Here is a 20,000-nt window from a genome sequence, read left to right on the forward strand (position 1 = left end):
ATTCTTCCCTGACAGCCTTGAGGTTTTGTTTGATGTTCTTTGTGAGTCTCTAAAAATAACGGTGTTTCTCAGAAACCCATTAATCGACCAGACAACCTAAGACATATGTATCTGTTATAGACTGAAAAGTAGCCTAGAAATGAAGATGACATATCTGTTATAGACTGAATAGTAGCCTAGAAATGAAGATGACATATGTCTGTGTTATAGACTGAATAGTAGCCTAGAAATGACGATGGGATACAAAATAAATTAAATTAAATAGATGGGCTCAATTAAATGGCAAATGATGAATGATTTTAGTAGTATATACATAATTCGTTTATATTCTGATCAGTTAACGTTATTAAGTGTATGAAATGTACCTGTACCACTCTAGCCCCTTGTCATAGTTCCGATCAAAGAAGTGCGGCTCGGCCCCAACAGCTCTAATGTCGGGATGCACGCGGAGGAACTCCAGCAGCGCCCGTGTGCCTCCCTTCTTCACCCCGATGATAATCGCCTGGGGCAACTTCTTACTCTCCACCGGCCCTGACTCGTTGAAGAGACTTGACACGACATTATTATCCAACGTCCTCTGCTCGCTTCGAATCTCATCCCAGTCCTCCCCTCCTCTGCTGTCCAAATCATTCTCATTATTTAACACGTCCCTGGATGATGCGCCGAATAACGGATCGAAAGAATCTAACGGATCTTCTTGGTGTTCTGATTCCAAGTCCCCTTCGTTTTGGAGTCGGGGTTGAGTTCTGTTACGGTCAACTGTTTCGAGATGTTGTGAATGTTTACTGCTGGCTGTACTGACCATCAGACTTGGCATGGTTGAACAGTATCCGACGCAGCAATATATCATATACACCCACAGGGACAACATGATGCAGAAAACAAATAGTTTATTCTTCACGGGGGATGATGAGACAAAATGCAGGTTCGGATATATTGGGCTATATTCCATAGGACAGTCGGGCGAGACGAGTCATAATCCAAAAACGCATATTGGCTAAAGTTATTCGCTCCTCTTCCACTGCAAAAATCCTGGTGAAATTGACATAATTCCACAACTTGCCTATACGCTGCTTATAACGGACTTCTTATTATTTAGTGATGAATGAATCTAATTTCCAGCTCCATTCATACGGAATTCCAAACGAAACGAAAAGATACTCGGGTCAGGTGTGTCCGCGCCCTGTGCGTAAAAACAAAGTATCGGTGGTTGTCTCCCATCACTTGGCCAACAGGCGTGTGAGCGAGAGGGAGCGCACTACGGCGAATAGATGAGTAGGCTACATCCCATTCATCCCGTTTAGGCTTGGGGCGTATGATTGACAGTAGAGCCGACCAATCCTAGAAGACTGTAGTGAGAGATAATTATCTGTCGCTTTATTTCCAATGAGGAGTTATAGGCCAATAAACCCTTCACACATCATGGCTACGTGCGTAATAGTCACCATATAATGTAGGCTGATTATAACTGTGTTATAAGTGTTTCGTGTTTAATATTTAAAACTTGAAAATATGTTTTTTTTTTACATAAAATAATTGTAAAAATCTACATTTCAATTGTTATTTCTTTACTTTACAGGCTGGAATTGTTGAAGGAAATCAACTTATGTCACTGGCGAAGTAGCCGAATCCTCTATCCAACCCGCTGAAATGCAAACGCAAATATTATGACAGCGTTTTAAACATCCTTTTATACACCCCAAACATATGGATAACATGGCAGCATCAACACAACATCTGTTTGCTGCCAGTGGAATTAGCATCAGAATATCTACCGCTAGAACAAGTGCTTTTCTGCATGACCAGACGAGACAATAGTCTTATGCGGAGAGATCAGCACGAGCACACGACGTTCTGAAAGGACGTGGCACGACGCGGGCAGATGTCCTGAATCTCCTGCCGTTCCAGGCTGAATGGCTAGTTTGTAAAGTTGCATTCTTTCACTGCGCAACAGCGATAGGGTGTCACGGGTTGTAACTACTCGATTTAAGGCGGTTTCTGTACCCTCCTGCCAGCCGGTAGTCAAGATGCGCGTGTAATGTACAGTATAACAAGTATAGGCTACAAGTGGTGTGTGTGCAAGCCCACGTGCCTGCGCCAGTGAGTCTGTCTGTGTCTGTGAGCGTGTGTGCTTGCGTTGATGTGTGTGTGTGTGCTTGCGTTGATGTGTGTGTGTGTGTGTGTGTGTGTGTGTGTGTGTGTGTGTGTGTGTGTGTGTGTGTGTGTGTGTGTGTGTGTGTGTGTGTGTGTGTGTGTGTGTGTGTGTGTGCTTGTGTCCATGCTTGTGTGTGTGTGTGTGTGTGTGTGTGTGTGTGTGTGTGTGTGTGTGTACCTCTTCTAGTGTGTGTGTGTGTGTGTGTGTGTGTGTGTGTGTGTGTGTGTGTGTACCTCTTCTGTGTGTGTGTGTACCTCTTCTGTGTGTGTGTGTGTGTACCCTTCTTGTGTGTGTGTATCTCTTCTTGTGTGTGTGTACTCTTCTGTGTGTGTGTGTGTGTGTGTGTACCTCTTCTTGTGTGTGTGTGTGTGTCTGTGTGTGTACCTCTTCTTGTGTGTGTGTGTGTGTGTGTGTGTGTGTGTGTGTGTGTGTGTGTGTGTGTGTGTGTGTGTGTGTGTGTGTGTGTGTGTTCTTGTGTGTGTGTGTGTGTGTGTGTGTGTGTGTGTGTGTGTGTGTGTGTGTGTGTGTGTGTGTGTGTGTGTGTGTGTGTGTGTGTGTGTGTGTACCTCTTCTTGTGTGTGTGTGTGTACCTCTTCTTGTGTGTGTGGGCCAGGGAAGGTCAGGGGGCAGCCATTGTGTTCAGATGGATTATGAAGATTACTGAAGAGCTTGCCATGTCAGTCAGTCTCACCAGAACCACCACGATGACACTGAAATCCCCTTATCTCATCACACACACTCACACACAAGGCTAGATATGGGGAGGGTGTGTGTGTCCCTGTGTGCATGCGTGTGTGTGCTCTGTGTTTATCTGAATCCATACACCCAGGCATCTTCCAACAGAAAACCCATTTTCTTCAGGAAGTTGGAAACAGTTTTCTCAGCAGGCCTAGTGGATATGACTTTGACTGTTATAAAGCAGGAGTCAGACAGTTATATGGTATATGTTTGATAATGGCCCAAAAAAACTGGGTTAACGGAGTTGTAGTCATTTACATCTTCCATCAGATTACAGTAAATGGACACATTAAAGGAGTCCTGGTCCGTTACATCTTCCATCAGATTACAGTAACTGGACACATTTAAGGAGCCCTGGTCTTTCACATCTTCCATCAGATTACAGTAAATGGACACATTTAAGGAGTCATGGTCCGTTACATGTTCAGATTACAGTAACTGGACACATTAAAGGAGTCCTGGTCTTTCACATCTTCCATCAGATTACAGTAAATGGACACATTTAAGGAGTCATGGTCCGTTACATGTTCAGATTACAGTAACTGGACACATTAAAGGAGTCCTGGTCTTTCACATCTTCCATCAGATTACAGTAAATGGACACATTTAAGGAGTCATGGTCCGTTACATCTTCAGATTACAGTAACTGGACACATTTAAGGAGTCATGGTCCTTTACATGTTCAGATTACAGTAACTGGACACATTTAAGGAGTCATGGTCCGTTACATCTTCAGATTACAGTAACTGGACACATTAAAGGAGTCCTGGTCTTTCACATCTTCCATCAGATTACAGTAACTGGACACATTTAAGGAGTCATGGTCCGTTACATCTTCAGATTACAGTAACTGGACACATTTAAGGAGTCATGGTCCTTTACATGTTCAGATTACAGTAACTGGACACATTTAAGGAGTCATGGTCTGTTACATCTTCAGATTACAGTAACTGGACACATTAAAGGAGTCCTGGTCTTTCACATCTTCCATCAGATTACAGTAACTGGACACATTTAAGGAGTCATGGTCCGTTACATCTTCAGATTACAGTAACTGGACACATTTAAGGAGTCATGGTCCTTTACATGTTCAGATTACAGTAACTGGACACATTTAAGGAGTCATGGTCTGTTACATCTTCAGATTACAGTAACTGGACACATTAAAGGAGTCGTGGTCCTTTACATCTTCAGATTACAGTAAATGGACACATTAAAGAAGTCCTGGTCCTTTACATCTTCAGATTACAGTAAATGGACACAGTAAAGGTGTCTTGGTCCTTTACATCTTCAGATTACAGTAAATGGACATGATGTTGATTACTGTGTTTCATTTTGAGCAGGGAGTACATTAATCTGATTACTGTGTTTCATTTTGAGCAGGGAGTACATTAATCTGATTACTGTATTTCATTTTGAGCAGGGAGTACATTAATCTGATTACTGCGTTTCATTTTGAGTAGGGAGTACATTAATCTGATTACTGTATTTCATTTTGAGCAGGGAGTACATTAATCTGATTACTGTATTTCATTTTGAGTAGGGAGTACATGATGTTGATTACTGTGTTTCATGTGTGTGGTGTTTGGGGAAATTGGCTAACAGTTTTGTGTTTTGTGTTTTGAGTACCTGAGATGTAATTTCAGAACATGTGTGTTAAAAGTTGGGGGAAAGTGTTAAGGGGGAAAGTGTTGATAAGGGGGAAAGTGTTAAGGGGGAAAGTGTTAAGGGGGAAAGCAGACAACCACAAAGTGTTGTTGGTCCTCCTCTAAATATAGCGATGCTGCGACTGCCTAACCATCTGGGATTTCTGATCACCTCATCCTGGAAACACATTATTGCGGCAGAGTGCAGATTGCAGCACCTCATTAATGACAGAGGTTTACCACAGAGTTACAGATGTATTAATGACAGAGGTTTACCACAGAGTTACAGATGTGTTAATGACAGAGGTTTACCACAGGGTTACAGATGTATTAATGACAGAGGTTTACCACAGGGTTACAGATGTATTAATGACAGAGGTTTACCACAGGGTTACAGATGTATTAATGACAGAGGTTTACCACAGGGTTACAGATGTATTAATGACAGAGGTTTACCACAGGGTTACAGATGTATTAATGACAGAGGTTTACCACAGGGTTACAGATGTATTAATGACAGAGGTTTACCACAGGGTTACAGATGTATTAATGACAGAGGTTTACCACAGGGTTACAGATGTATTAATGACAGAGGTTTACCACAGGGTTACAGATGTGTTAATGACAGAGGTTTACCACAGGGTTACAGATGTATTAATGACAGAGGTTTACCACAGGGTTACAGAGATGTATTAATGACAGAGGTTTACCACAGGGTTACAGATGTATTAATGACAGAGGTTTACCACAGGGTTACAGATGTATTAATGACAGAGGTTTACCACAGGGTTACAGATGTATTAATGACAGAGGTTTACCACAGAGTTACAGATGTATTAATGACAGAGGTTTACCACAGGGTTACAGATGTATTAATGACAGAGGTTTACCACAGGGTTACAGATGTGTTAATGACAGAGGTTTACCACAGGGTTACAGATGTATTAATGACAGAGGTTTACCACAGAGTTACAGATGTATTAATGACAGAGGTTTACCACAGGGTTACAGATGTATTAATGACAGAGGTTTACCACAGGGTTACAGATGTATTAATGACAGAGGTTTACCACAGGGTTACAGATGTATTAATGACAGAGGTTTACCACAGGGTTACAGATGTATTAATGACAGAGGTTTACCACAGGGTTACAGATGTATTAATGACAGAGGTTTACCACAGGGTTACAGATGTATTAATGACAGAGGTTTACCACAGGGTTACAGATGTATTAATGACAGAGGTTTACCACAGAGTTACAGATGTATTAATGACAGAGGTTTACCACAGGATTACAGATGTATTAATGACAGAGGTTTACCACAGGGTTACAGATGTATTAATGACAGAGGTTTACCACAGGGTTACAGATGTATTAATGACAGAGGTTTACCACAGGATTACAGATGTATTAATGACAGAGGTTTACCACAGGGTTACATATGTATTAATGACAGAGGTTTACCACAGGGTTACAGATGTATTAATGACAGAGGTTTACCACAGAGTTACAAATGTATTAATGACAGAGGTTTACCACAGGGTTACAGATGTATTAATGACAGAGGTTTACCACAGAATTACAGATGTATTAATGACAGAGGTTTACCACAGGGTTACAGATGTATTAATGACAGAGGTTTACCACAGGGTTACAGATGTATTAATGACAGAGGTTTACCACAGAGTTACAGATGTATTAATGACAGAGTTTTACCACAGGGTAACAGATGTATTAATGACAGAGGTTTACCACAGGGTTACAGATGTATTAATGACAGAGGTTTACCACAGGTTTACAGATGTATTAATGACAGAGGTTTACCACAGGGTTACAGATGTATTAATGACAGACGTCTACCACAGGGTTACAGATGTGTTAATGACAGAGGTTTACCACAGGGTTACAGATGTATTAATGACAGAGGTTTACCACAGGGTTACAGATGTGTTAATGACAGAGGTTTACAACAGGGTAAACAGGTTAATTCCTATTGAGGTGCTTCATTCAGTCATTCTCTATTAACATCATAACTTTTCTAATTTTAAATACACACACACACACACACACACACACACACACACACACACACACACACACACACACACACACACACACACACACACACACACACACACACACACACACACACACACACACACACTCAAAACCCACACGCACACATACAAGAAGACACACACACAAGACCACACACACACACATACGCACACACGTACAAACACACACACAGATACACACAAACACTGAGGACATAGGAGATCTCAGACAATGAGACAGTTCAAGAGGACTGGTTAATGACCTCATCTTTCACATCCAAAACACTTCCTATAAACCAAAACAACTCAATGAGAAATACACACAACACACCATCAGGACATAGACACGCTAAGACCTGCAGTGAGGTCTGACACACACACACAAGCTCACAGACACGCACTAGAAACAAAGTGAGTAAAGGCTAAGCCCTCACAGTAATGACAGGGCTATAAGACATGCCAAAACAGCAGATCAAGACACTGCTCGGCATGCTTTAAGTCCTCCTAAGTCTCTCTCTCTCTCTCTCTCTCTCTCTCTCTCTCTCTCTCTCTCTCTCTCTCTCTCTCTCTCTCTCTCTCTCTCTCTCTCTCTTCCCCCTCTCTCGGACCGTCCATCTCAAAGCATCAACGGTCGCTAAACGCAGGTTGAGCAATGGGCTCAAGAACCGTGTGATAGTGACGCTAAGCCTCAGTACTATTGACTATTCCAAATACCACTGACTAACATTACTCAATACTTCTGAATAACATTACCCAATACCACTGACTAACATTACTCAATACTACTGACTAACATTACTCAATACTACTGACTAACATTACTCAATACTACTGACTAACATTACTCAATACCACTGACTAACATTACTCAATACTACTGACTAACATTACTCAATACTACTGACTAACATTACTCAATACTACTGACTAACATGACTCAATACTACTGACTACCTAACCACAACTTTATAGTACTACTGACTAACTAACCACAACTTTATTACTCAATACTACTGACTAACTAACCATACCTTCATAGTACTACTGACTAACTAACCATACCTTTAGAGTACTACTGACTAACTAACCATGCCTTCATTACTCAATACTACTGACTAACCAGGGTTCTCCTCATTATACCCCCTACCCCAGGGCTCTCCTCATTATACCCCATACCCCAGGGTTCTCCTCATTTACCCCCATACCCCAGGGTTCTCCTCATTATACCCCCTACCCTCATTATACCCCTTATCCCAGGGTTCTCCTCACTATACCCCCTACCTCAGGGTTCTCCTCGTTATACCCCCTACCCCAGGGTTCTCCTCGTTATACCCCCTACCCCAGGGTTCTCCTCGTTATAGAACGCCGCAGCCCGTCTGGTGTTCAACCTTCCCAAGTTCTCTCACGTCACCCCGCTCCTCCGCTCTCTCCACTGGCTTCCAGTTGAAGCTCGCATCCGCTACAAGACCATGGTGCTTGCCTACGGAGCTGTGAGGGGAACGGCACCTCAGTACCTCCAGGCTCTGATCAGGCCCTACACCCAAACAAGGGCACTGCGTTCATCCACCTCTGGCCTGCTCGCCTCCCTACCACTGAGGAAGTACAGTTCCCGCTCAGCCCAGTCAAAACTGTTCGCTGCTCTGGCCCCCCAATGGTGGAACAAACTCCCTCACGACGCCAGGACAGCGGAGTCAATCACCACCTTCCGGAGACACCTGAAACCCCACCTCTTTAAGGAATACCTAGGATAGGGTAAGTAATCCTTCCCCCCCCCCTAAAGATTTAGATGCACTATTGTAAAGTGGCTGTTCCACTGGATGTCATAAGGTGAATGCACCAATTTGTAAGTCGCTCTGGATAAGAGCGTCTGCTAAATGACTTAAATGAAATGACTAACTAACCATACCTTTAGAGTACTACTGACTAACTATCCATACCTTTATAGTACTACTGACTAACTAACCATGCCTTCATTACTCAATAATACTGACTAACTAACCATACCTTTATAGCACTACTGACTAACTAACCATACCTTTATAGTACTAATCTAACTAACCATACCTTTATAGTACTACTGACGAACTAACCATACCTTTATAGTACTACTGACTAACTATCCATACCTTTATAGTACTACTGACTAACTATCCATACCTTTATAGTACTACTGACTAACTATCCATACCATTATAGTACTACTGACTAACTAACCATACCTTTATAGTACTACTGACTAACTAACCATACCTTTATAGAACTACTGACTAACTAACCATACCTTTATAGTACTACTGACTAACTAACCATACCTTTATAGTACTACTGACTAACTAACCATACCTTTATAGTACTACTGACTAACTAACCATACCTTTATAGTACTACTGACTAACTAACCATACCTTTATAGTACTACTGACTAACTAACCATACCTTTATAGTACTACTGACTAACTAACCATACCTTTATAGTACTACTGACTAACTAACCATACCTTTATAGTACTACTGACTAACTAACCATACCTTTATAGTACTACTGACTAACTAACCATACCTTTATAGAACTACTGACTAACTAACCATACCTTTATAGTACTACTGACTAACTAACCATACCTTTATAGTACTACTGACTAACTATCCATACCTTTATAGTACTACTGACTAACTAACCATAACTTTATAGTACTACTGACTAACTAACCATACCTTTATAGAACTACTGACTAACTAACCATACCTTTATAGTACTACTGACTAACTAACCATACCTTTATAGTACTACTGACTAACTAACCATACCTTTATAGAACTACTGACTAACTAACCATACCTTTATAGTACTACTGACTAACTAACCATACCTTTATTATAGTACTACTGACTAACTAACCATACCTTTATAGTACTACTGACTAACTAACCATACCTTTATAGTACTACTGACTACCATACCTTTATAGAACTACTGACTAACTAACCATACCTTTATAGTACTACTGACTAACTAACCATACCTTTATAGTACTACTGACTAACTAACCATACCTTTATAGTACTACTGACTAACTAACCATACCATAGTACTACTGACTAACTAACCATACCTTTATAGTAACTACTGACTAACTAACCATACCTTTATAGTACTACTGACTAACTAACCATACCTTTATAGTACTACTGACTAACTAACCATACCTTTATAGTACTACTGACTAACTAACCATACCTTTATAGTACTACTGACTAACTACCATACCTTTATAGTACTACTGACTAACTAACCATACCTTTATAGTACTACTGACTAACTTCCTAGTACTACTGACTAACTAACCATAACTTTATAGTACTACTGACTAACTAACCATACCTTTATAGAACTACTGACTAACTAACCATACCTTTATAGTACTACTGACTAACTAACCATACCTTTATAGTACTACTGACTAACTAACCATACCTTTATAGAACTACTGACTAACTAACCATACCTTTATAGAACTACTGACTAACTAACCATACCTTTATAGTACTACTGACTAACTAACCATGCCTTCATTACTCAATAATACTGACTAACTAACCATACCTTTATAGCACTACTGACTAACTAACCATACCTTTATAGTACTAATCTAACTAACCATACCTTTATAGTACTACTGACTAACTAACCATACCTTTATAGTACTACTGACTAACTAACCATACCTTTATAGTACTACTGTACCATACCTTTATAGTACTACTGACTAACTAACCATACCTTTATAGAACTACTGACTAACTAACCATACCTTTATAGTACTACTGACTAACTAACCATACCTTTATAGTACTACTGACTAACTATCCATACCTTTATAGTACTACTGACTAACTAACCATAACTTTATAGTACTACTGACTAACTAACCATACCTTTATAGAACTACTGACTAACTAACCATACCTTTATAGTACTACTGACTAACTAACCATACCTTTATAGTACTACTGACTAACTAACCATACCTTAGTACTAGACTAACTAACATACCATACCTTTATAGTACTACTGACTAACTAACCATAACTTTATAGTACTACTGACTAACTAACCATACCTTTATAGTACTACTGACTAACTAACCATACCTTTATAGTACTACTGACTAACTAACCATACCTTTATAGTACTACTGACTAACTAACCATACCTTTATAGAACTACTGACTAACTAACCATACCTTTATAGTACTACTGACTAACTAACCATACCTTTATAGTACTACTGACTAACTAACCATACCTTTATAGTACTACTGACTAACTAACCATGCCTTTATTATACTGACTAACTATACCTTTATAGACTAACTAACCATACCTTTATAGTACTACTGACTAACTAACCATACCTTTATAGTACTACTGACTAACTAACCATACCTTTATAGACTAACTAACTACTTTATGTACTAACTAATAACCATACCTTTATAGTACTACTGACTAACTAACCATACCTTTATAGTACTACTGACTAACTAACCATACCTTTATAGTACTACCATAACCATACCTTTATAGTACTAGACTAACTAACCATACCTTTATAGTACTACTGACATAACTTTATACCACTGACTAACTAACCATACTACTGACTAACTAACCATTATAGTACTACTGACTAACTAACCATACCTTTATAGAACTACTGACTAACTAACCACCATACTGTAACCATACCTTTATAGTACTACTGACTAACTAACCATACCTTTATAGTACTACTGATAACCAACCATACCTTTATAGTACTACTGACTAACTAACCATACCTTTATAGTACTACTGACTAACTAACCATACCTTTATAGAACTACTGACTAACTAACCATACCTTTATAGTACTACTGACTAACTAACCATACCTTTATAGTACTACTGACTAACTAACCATACCTTTATAGAACTACTGACTAACTAACCTACCTTTATAGTACTACTGACTAACTAACCATACCTTTATAGTACTACTGGTAACTAACCATACCTTTATAGTACTACTGACTAACTAACCATACCTTTATAGTACTACTGACTAACTAACCATACCTTTATAGTACTACTGACTAACTAACCATACCTTTATAGAACTACTGACTAACTAACCATACCTTTATAGTACTACTGACTAACTAACCATACCTTTATAGAACTACTGACTAACTAACCATACCTTTATAGTACTACTGACTAACTAACCATACCTTTATAGTACTACTGACTAACTAACCATACCTTTATAGTACTACTGACTAACTAACCATGCCTTTATTACTCAATACTTTTATTGGAGAGAGATACCATGTCAGAAGTGGTTCTAGGTATGTATGGTTGGAGAGAGTGATACCATGTCAGAAGTGGTTCTAGGTATGTATGGTTGGAGAGAGTGATACCATGTCAGAAGTGGTTCTAGGTATGTATGGTTGGAGAGAGTGATACCATGTCAGAAGTGGTTCTAGGTATGTATGGTTGGAGAGTGATACCATCCATGTCAGAAGTGGTTCTAGGTATGTATGGTTGGAGAGAGATACCATGTCAGAAGTGGTTCTAGGTATGTATGGTTGGAGAGAGATACCATGTCAGAAGTGGTTCTAGGTATGTATGGTTGGAGAGTGATACCATGTCAGAAGTGGTTCTAGGTATGTATGGTTGGAGAGAGATACCATGTCAGAAGTGGTTCTAGGTATGTATGGTTGGAGAGAGATACCATGTCAGAAGTGGTTCTAGGTATGTCAGAATGGTTCTAGGTATGTAGAGAGAGTGATACCATGTCAGAAGTGGTTCTAGGTATGTATGGTTGGAGAGAGATACCATGTCAGAAGTGGTTCTAGGTATGTATGGTTGGAGAGAGTGATACCATGTCAGAAGTGGTTCTAGGTATGTATGGTTGGAGAGAGTGATACCATGTCAGAAGTGGTTCTAGGTATGTATGGTTGGAGAGTGATACCATGTCAGAAGTGGTTCTAGGTATGTATGGTTGGAGAGAGTGATACCATGTCAGAAGTGGTTCTAGGTATGTATGGTTGGAGAGAGTGATACCATGTCAGAAGTGGTTCTAGGTATGTATGGTTGGAGAGTGATACCATGTCAGAAGTGGTTCTAGGTATGTATGGTTGGAGAGAGATACCATGTCAGAAGTGGTTCTAGGTATGTATGGTTGGAGAGAGATACCATGTCAGAAGTGGTTCTAGGTATGTATGGTTGGAGAGTGATACCATGTCAGAAGTGGTTCTAGGTATGTATGGTTGGAGAGAGATACCATGTCAGAAGTGGTTCTAGGTATGTATGGTTGGAGAGAGATACCATGTCAGAAGTGGTTCTAGGTATGTATGGTTGGAGAGAGATACCATGTCAGAAGTGGTTCTAGGTATGTATGGTTGGAGAGAGATACCATGTCAGAAGTGGTTCTAGGTATGTATGGTTGGAGAGAGTGATACCATGTCAGAAGTGGTTCTAGGTATGTATGGTTGGAGAGAGTGATACCATGTCAGAAGTGGTTCTAGGTATGTATGGTTGGAGAGTGATACCATGTCAGAAGTGGTTCTAGGTATGTATGGTTGGAGAGAGATACCATGTCAGAAGTGGTTCTAGGTATGTATGGTTGGAGAGTGATACCATGTCAGAAGTGGTTCTAGGTATGTATGGTTGGAGAGAGATACCATGTCAGAAGTGGTTCTAGGTATGTATGGTTGGAGAGAGTGATACCATGTCAGAAGTGGTTCTAGGTATGCCATGTCAGAAGTGGTTCTATGGTTGGCAGAGAGTGATACCATGTCAGAAGTGGTTCTAGGTATGTATGGTTGGAGAGTGATACCATGTCAGAAGTGGTTCTAGGTATGTATGGTTGGAGAGAGATACCATGTCAGAAGTGGTTCTAGGTATGTATGGTTGGAGAGGAGTATGATACCATGTCAGAAGTGGTTCTAGGTATGTATGGTTGGAGAGTGATACCATGTCAGAAGTGGTTCTAGGTATGTATGGTTGGAGAGAGTGATACCATGTCAGAAGTGGTTCTAGGTATGTATGGTTGGAGAGAGTGATACCATGTCAGAAGTGGTTCTAGGTATGTATGGTTGGAGAGAGTGATACCATGTCAGAAGTGGTTCTAGGTATGTATGGTTGGTTCTAGAGAGTGATACCATGTCAGAAGTGGTTCTAGGTATGTATGGTTGGAGAGAGTGATACCATGTCAGAAGTGGTTCTAGGTATGTATGGTTGGAGAGAGTGATACCATGTCAGAAGTGGTTCTAGGTATGTATGGTTGGAGAGTGATACCATGTCAGAAGTGGTTCTAGGTATGTATGGTTGGAGAGTGATACCATGTCAGAAGTGGTTCTAGGTATGTATGGTTGCAGAGAGTGATACCATGTCAGAAGTGGTTGCCACCCTAGACACTCAGGGACCCTGGTCCATAGTAATGCCACCCTAGACACTCAGGGACCCTGGTCCATAATAATGCCACCCTAGACACCCAGGGACCCTGGTCCATAGTAATGCCACCCTAGACACTCAGGGACCCTGGTCCATAGTAATGCCACCCTAGACACTCAGGGACCCTGGTCCATAGTAATGCCACCCTAGACACCCAGGGACCCTGGTCCATAGTAATGCCACCCTAGACACTCAGGGACCCTGGTCCATAGTAATGCCACCCTAGACACCCAGGGACCCTGGTCCATAGTAATGCCACCCTAGACACCCAGGGACCCTGGTCCATAGTAATGCCACCCTAGACACTCAGGGACCCTGGTCCATAGTAATGCCACCCTAGACACTCAGGGACCCTGGTCCATAGTAATGCCACCCTAGACACTCAGGGACCCTGGTCAGAAGTGGTTCATAATAATGCCACCCTAGACACTCAGGGACCCTGGTCCATAGTAATGCCACCCTAGACACTCAGGGACCCTGGTCCATAATAATGCCACCCTAGACACTCAGGGACCCTGGTCCATAGTAATGCCACCCTAGACACTCAGGGACCCTGGTCCATAATAATGCCACCCTAGACACCCAGGGACCCTGGTCCATAGTAATGCCACCCTAGACACTCAGGGACCCTGGTCCATAGTAATGCCACCCTAGACACTCAGGGACCCTGGTCCATAGTAATGCCACCCTAGACACTCAGGGACCCTGGTCCATAGTAATGCCACCCTAGACACCCAGGGACCCTGGTCCATAGTAATGCCACCCTAGACACCCAGGGACCCTGGTCCATAGTAATGCCACCCTAGACACCCAGGGACCCTGGTCCATAGTAATGCCACCCTAGACACCCAGGGACCCTGGTCCATAGTAATGCCACCCTAGACACTCAGGGACCCTGGTCCATAGTAATGCCACCCTAGACACCCAGGGACCCTGGTCCATAGTAATGCCACCCTAGAGACCCAGGGACCCTGGTCCATAGTAATGCCACCCTAGACACCCAGGGACCCTGGTCCATAGTAATGCCCTATACAGGGACCCTGGTCCATAGTAATGCCCTATATAGGGACCCTGGTCCATAGTAATGCCCTATACGGGTACCCTGGTCCATAGTAAAGAGCCAAAGTCTCAGTCTGGGCGGATGTCCTCACAGATACATTATACAGTCCACATTTTTTTGTGGTCCTTTGTGCTTTAATTTCAGACATTCCTGAGATGTTTTACCTCTCATACCTCTGTTGTCTCGCCCTGGTCTACATTAGACAGATCTAGGATAACAACTTGCTATGCAGAAATCTGAAGAATTTGAAACGTTATATTATCAAACTGATGTTCTGTGTATATCTATTTAAGTCACACCTCTTCTACTGTCCTCTCCTTCATCCACGATGACCTGATAACACAGGATGCAGATCTGCACACATGAAGGAAAGGAGACAAGGAGAGGAAGCCACTTTAGAATATTGACATGCTCTCCAGGTCTCATGCTGATCGTCCTTTACAATAGTCTAGGATGGCTGTCTCTCCCCATCTCCTTTCCTTGTCTCTTCTCCTCTCCTTCAACCTCACCTCTACCTCCACAAGGCTCCTCTCCTGACAGGCCTGGGCTGCACTGCTTTGATCTGGGCTGAGATGACAAGGCTGTGTGGTCTGCCTGGCTGCCCCAGGCCCCTCCAGTCTCCTCAGCCACAACAGTCCCCTCGTGACAAGGTAATGTCCTGGGGAGGGAGGTAGAAGGGGCATATCATCTCCAGCACCACTGCACTTCGGGCTCTGGGAACATTCAGTCAGGAAGGGACAACCTGCAGGACATGCCTCAGACCAGCAACTATAGACTGTGGTTATAACATCACCTTGTCCAAGTCACTTTCAAGGCACAAGAACAACTGCTATGAGACATGAGACTAATGAAACTGGAACGTTTGGTTGATTCTGTTTGTTACACAATGGGTGGGTCTAATCCTGGGTGCTGATTGGTTAAAAACCTGTTTAATAGAACACAAGCAAGCCTAACAAAGAGATGTTTTCAGATGACAGACAATCATGTATGCATTACACAATACTGTTCTTTCTGAACGTTCTGGAACATAACGCTGGCCCCCCTCTGAACAGACCCCAGGTATCAGGTTGCAGCCAAGTGGGAGGGGCCCAGCCTGCTGAACTAAGCTGAGCTACACTTGGTCACTAGGTGAGGATAGTTGAGGTGGAGGGGCCCAGCCTGCTAAACTAAGCTGAGCTACACTTGGTCACTAGGTGAGGATAGTTGAGGTGGAGGGGCTCAGCCTGCTGAACTAAGCTGAGCTACACTTGGTCACTAGGTGAGGATAGTTGAGGTGGAGGGGCCCAGCCTGCTAAACTAAGCTGAGCTACACTTGGTCACTAGGTGAGGATAGTTGAGGTGGAGGGCTCAGCCTGCTGAACTAAGCTGAGCTACACTTGGTCACTAGGACACTAAGCTGAGCTACACTTGGTCACTAGGTGAGGATAGTTGAGGTGGAGGGCCCAGCCTGCTGAACTAAGCTGAGCTACACTTGGTCACTAGGTGAGGATAGTTGAGGTGGAGGGGCTCAGCCTGCTGAACTAAGCTGAGCTACACTTGGTCACTAGGTGAGGATAGTTGAGGTGGAGGGGCTCAGCCTGCTGAACTAAGCTGAGCTACACTTGGTCACTAGGTGAGGATAGTTGAGGCCCTGAGCACCAGACAGAGGAGGATGATGATCTATATGAATAGTTCTGTAACGTTGCACCCCTTGAACAGACTCCTGGTGTCAGGTTTCAACAGGAGAGGAGATGTTGGTCATTACCAGGTGAGGCATATGTCTGAGAGAGACCCTGAGAGAGAGAGAGATGAGAGAGGGAGAGAGAGAGAGAGAAGCCAGAGAGAGAGGAGAGAGAGAGATGAGAGAGAGAGAGAGAGAGAGAGAGACCCTGAGAGAGAGAGAGAGAGAGAAAGGAATATACCACAGTGTGACATCACAGCAGCAAGATTTGTCACCTGTTGCCAGAAGAAAAGGGCAACCAGTGAAGAACAAACACCATTGTAAATACAACCCATATTTATGTTTATTTATTTTCCCTTTAATACTTTAAATATTTGTACATCGTTACAACAACCTTTATATAGACATAATATGACATTTGAAACGTCTTTATTCTTTTGGAGCTTTTGCAAGTGGAGTGTTTACTGTTCAGTTGTCTATTGTTTATTTCACATTTGTTTATTATCTACTTCACTTGCTTTGACAATGTAAACATGTGTTTCCCATGCCAATAAAGCCCCTTAAATTGAAATTGAATGGAAAGAGAGAGAGAAAGAGCGAGCTAGAAAGAGAGCTCGAGAGAGCTAGAAAGAGAGCTAGAGAGAGAGAGAGAGCTAGAGAGAGCTAGAAAGAGAGCTAGAGAGAGAGAGAGAGCTAGAAAGAGAGAGAAGAGAGCTAGAAAAGAGAGCTAGAGAGAGAGAGAGAGCTAGCTGAGAGATCTAGAGAGAGAGAGAGACAGCTGAGAGATCTAGAGAGAGAGAGACAGCGAGAGAGCGAGAGAGAGAGCGAGAGAGAGGGATGGATGGATGGATGATGAATGGATGGATGAATGGAGGCAGGCCAGACTGAGGAAAATAAGAGAGAGAGAGGGGCTCTGTGTAAATGACAGACTGCAGACACAGCCTAATGGGGTTCCAGCCAGGGCACAGAGAAGGAAGTGAGGGTTAGGTCACCCACTAGATTCAGTCAGAGCTGAGGCCTGCATTCTCCACCGTCAAGCTGCTCAACAGGAAGAGAAGTTGATTACCATGTACAGACAAAGCCTTTGAGAGGACAACCAGCACAGTCTAGCATCAACCCTAGACCAACACAGCATCAACCCTAGACCAACACAGCATCAACCCTAGACCAACACACCAGCCAGACCACATCACTGTACACAGTCTAGCATCAACCCTAGACCAACACACCAGCCAAACCACACCACTGTACAGTCTAGCATCAACCCTAGACCAACACACCAGCCAAACCACACCACTGTACAGTCTAGCATCAACCCTAGACCAACACACCAAAAACCACACCAACAGTCTACCATCAACCCTAGACCAACACACCATCAAACAAACACCACCAACACAGCATCAACCCTAGACCAACACACCAGCCAGACCACACCACTGTACACAGTCTAGCATCAACCCTAGACCAACACACCAGCCAAACCACACCACTGTACAGTCTACCATCAACCCTAGACCAACACACCAGTCAGACCACACCACTGTACAGTCTACCATCAACCCTAGACCAACACACCAGTCAAACCACACCACTGTACACAGTCTAGCATCAACCCTAGACCAACACACCAGCCAGACCACACCACTGTACACAGTCTAGCATCAACCCTAGACCAACACACCAGTCAGACCACACCACTGTACAGTCTACCATCAACCCTAGACCAACACACCAGCCAAACCACACCACTGTACACAGTCTACCATCAACCCTAAACCAACACACCACTGTACAGTCTACCATCAATGGATGGACCAACACACCAGTCAAACCACACCAGGACAAGCATCAACCCCAGACCAACACACCACTGCCAGACAGACCCCACACCACTGTACAGTCTAGCATCAACCCCAGACCAACACACCAGTCAAACCACACCACTGTACACAGTCTAGCATCAACCCTAGACCACACACTGTACCAGCCAGACCAACACACCACTGTACACAGTCTAGCATCAACCCCAGACCAACAACCCTGTACAGTCTACCATCAACCAACACACCAGTCAAACCACACCACTGTACAGTCTAGCATCAACCCTAGACCAACACACCAGTCAAACCACACCACTGTACACAGTCTACCATCAACCCTAGACCAACACACCAGTCAAACCACACCACTGTACACAGTCTACCATCAACCCTAGACCAACACACCAGTCAGACCACACCACTGTACAGTCTACCATCAACCCTAGACCAACCACACCAGTCTACCATCAACCCCAGACCCACACCACTGTACAGTCTACCATCAACCCCAGACCAACACACCAGTACACACCACTGTCAAACAACCCCAGACCAACACACCACTGTACAGTCTACCATCAACCCTAGACCAACACACCAGTCAGACCACACCACTGTACACAGTCTAGCATCAACCCCAGACCAACACACCAGTCAAACCACACCACTGTACACAGTCTAGCATCAACCCTAGACCAACACACCAGTCAAACCACACCACTGTACAGTCTACCATCAACCCTAGACCAACACACCAGTCAAACCACACCACTGTACAGTCTAGCATCAACCCTAGACCAACACACCAGTCAAACCACACCACTGTACAGTCTACCATCAACCAACAGACCAACACACCACTGTACACAGTCTAGCATCAACCCTAGACCAACACACCAGTCAGACCACACCACTGTACAGTCTACCATCAACCCTAGACCAACACACCAGTCAAACCACACCACTGTACAGTCTACCATCAACCCCAGACCAACACACCAGTCAAACCACACCACTGTACACAGTCTAGCATCAACCCTAGACCAACACACCAGTCAGACCACACCACTGTACACAGTCTACCATCAACCCCCCACCACCAAACACACCACTGTACACAGTCTACCATCAACCCTAGACCAACACACCAGCCAGACCACACCACTGTACACAGTCTAGCATCAACCCTAGACCAACACACCAGTCAAACCACACCACTGTACACAGTCTAGCATCAACCCTAGACCAACACACCACTGTACAGTCTACCATCAACCCTAGACCAACACACCACTGTACACAGTCTAGCATCAACCCTAGACCAACACACCAGTCAAACCACACCACTGTACACAGTC

The 20,000-nt window shown here is 43.1% G+C and overlaps 1 protein-coding gene and 1 long non-coding RNA gene across 22 annotated transcripts in view; one reads left to right on the forward strand and one right to left on the reverse strand.

Annotated features, from left to right (window-relative positions):
- LOC118382282 (heparan sulfate glucosamine 3-O-sulfotransferase 3B1-like) overlaps positions 1-1,249 on the reverse strand; it is a 31,426-nt gene extending 30,177 nt beyond the window's left edge. For all 21 annotated transcript variants that reach the window (XR_008102826.1, XR_008102845.1, XR_008102843.1 and 18 more), the window contains exon 1: positions 366-1,249. Coding sequence is in view for 1 of the 21 variants with exons in the window: in XM_052502887.1 (XP_052358847.1) it covers positions 366-952 (587 nt within the window). In the remaining 20 variants the exon portion in view is untranslated. The remainder of the gene's footprint in view (positions 1-365) is intronic.
- A 3,597-nt stretch (positions 1,250-4,846) lies between these two features.
- Positions 4,847-6,479, forward strand: LOC127919397 (uncharacterized). Its single transcript, XR_008102874.1, has 4 exons — positions 4,847-5,133; positions 5,170-5,205; positions 5,460-5,495; positions 6,432-6,479. It is a non-coding gene; the product is annotated as an uncharacterized LOC127919397 (long non-coding RNA).
- Positions 6,480-20,000: the final 13,521 nt, after the last annotated feature.

The sequence above is a fragment of the Oncorhynchus keta genome, unplaced genomic scaffold (genome assembly GCF_023373465.1).
Source record: "Oncorhynchus keta strain PuntledgeMale-10-30-2019 unplaced genomic scaffold, Oket_V2 Un_contig_16520_pilon_pilon, whole genome shotgun sequence".
Classification (NCBI taxonomy): domain Eukaryota; kingdom Metazoa; phylum Chordata; class Actinopteri; order Salmoniformes; family Salmonidae; genus Oncorhynchus; species Oncorhynchus keta.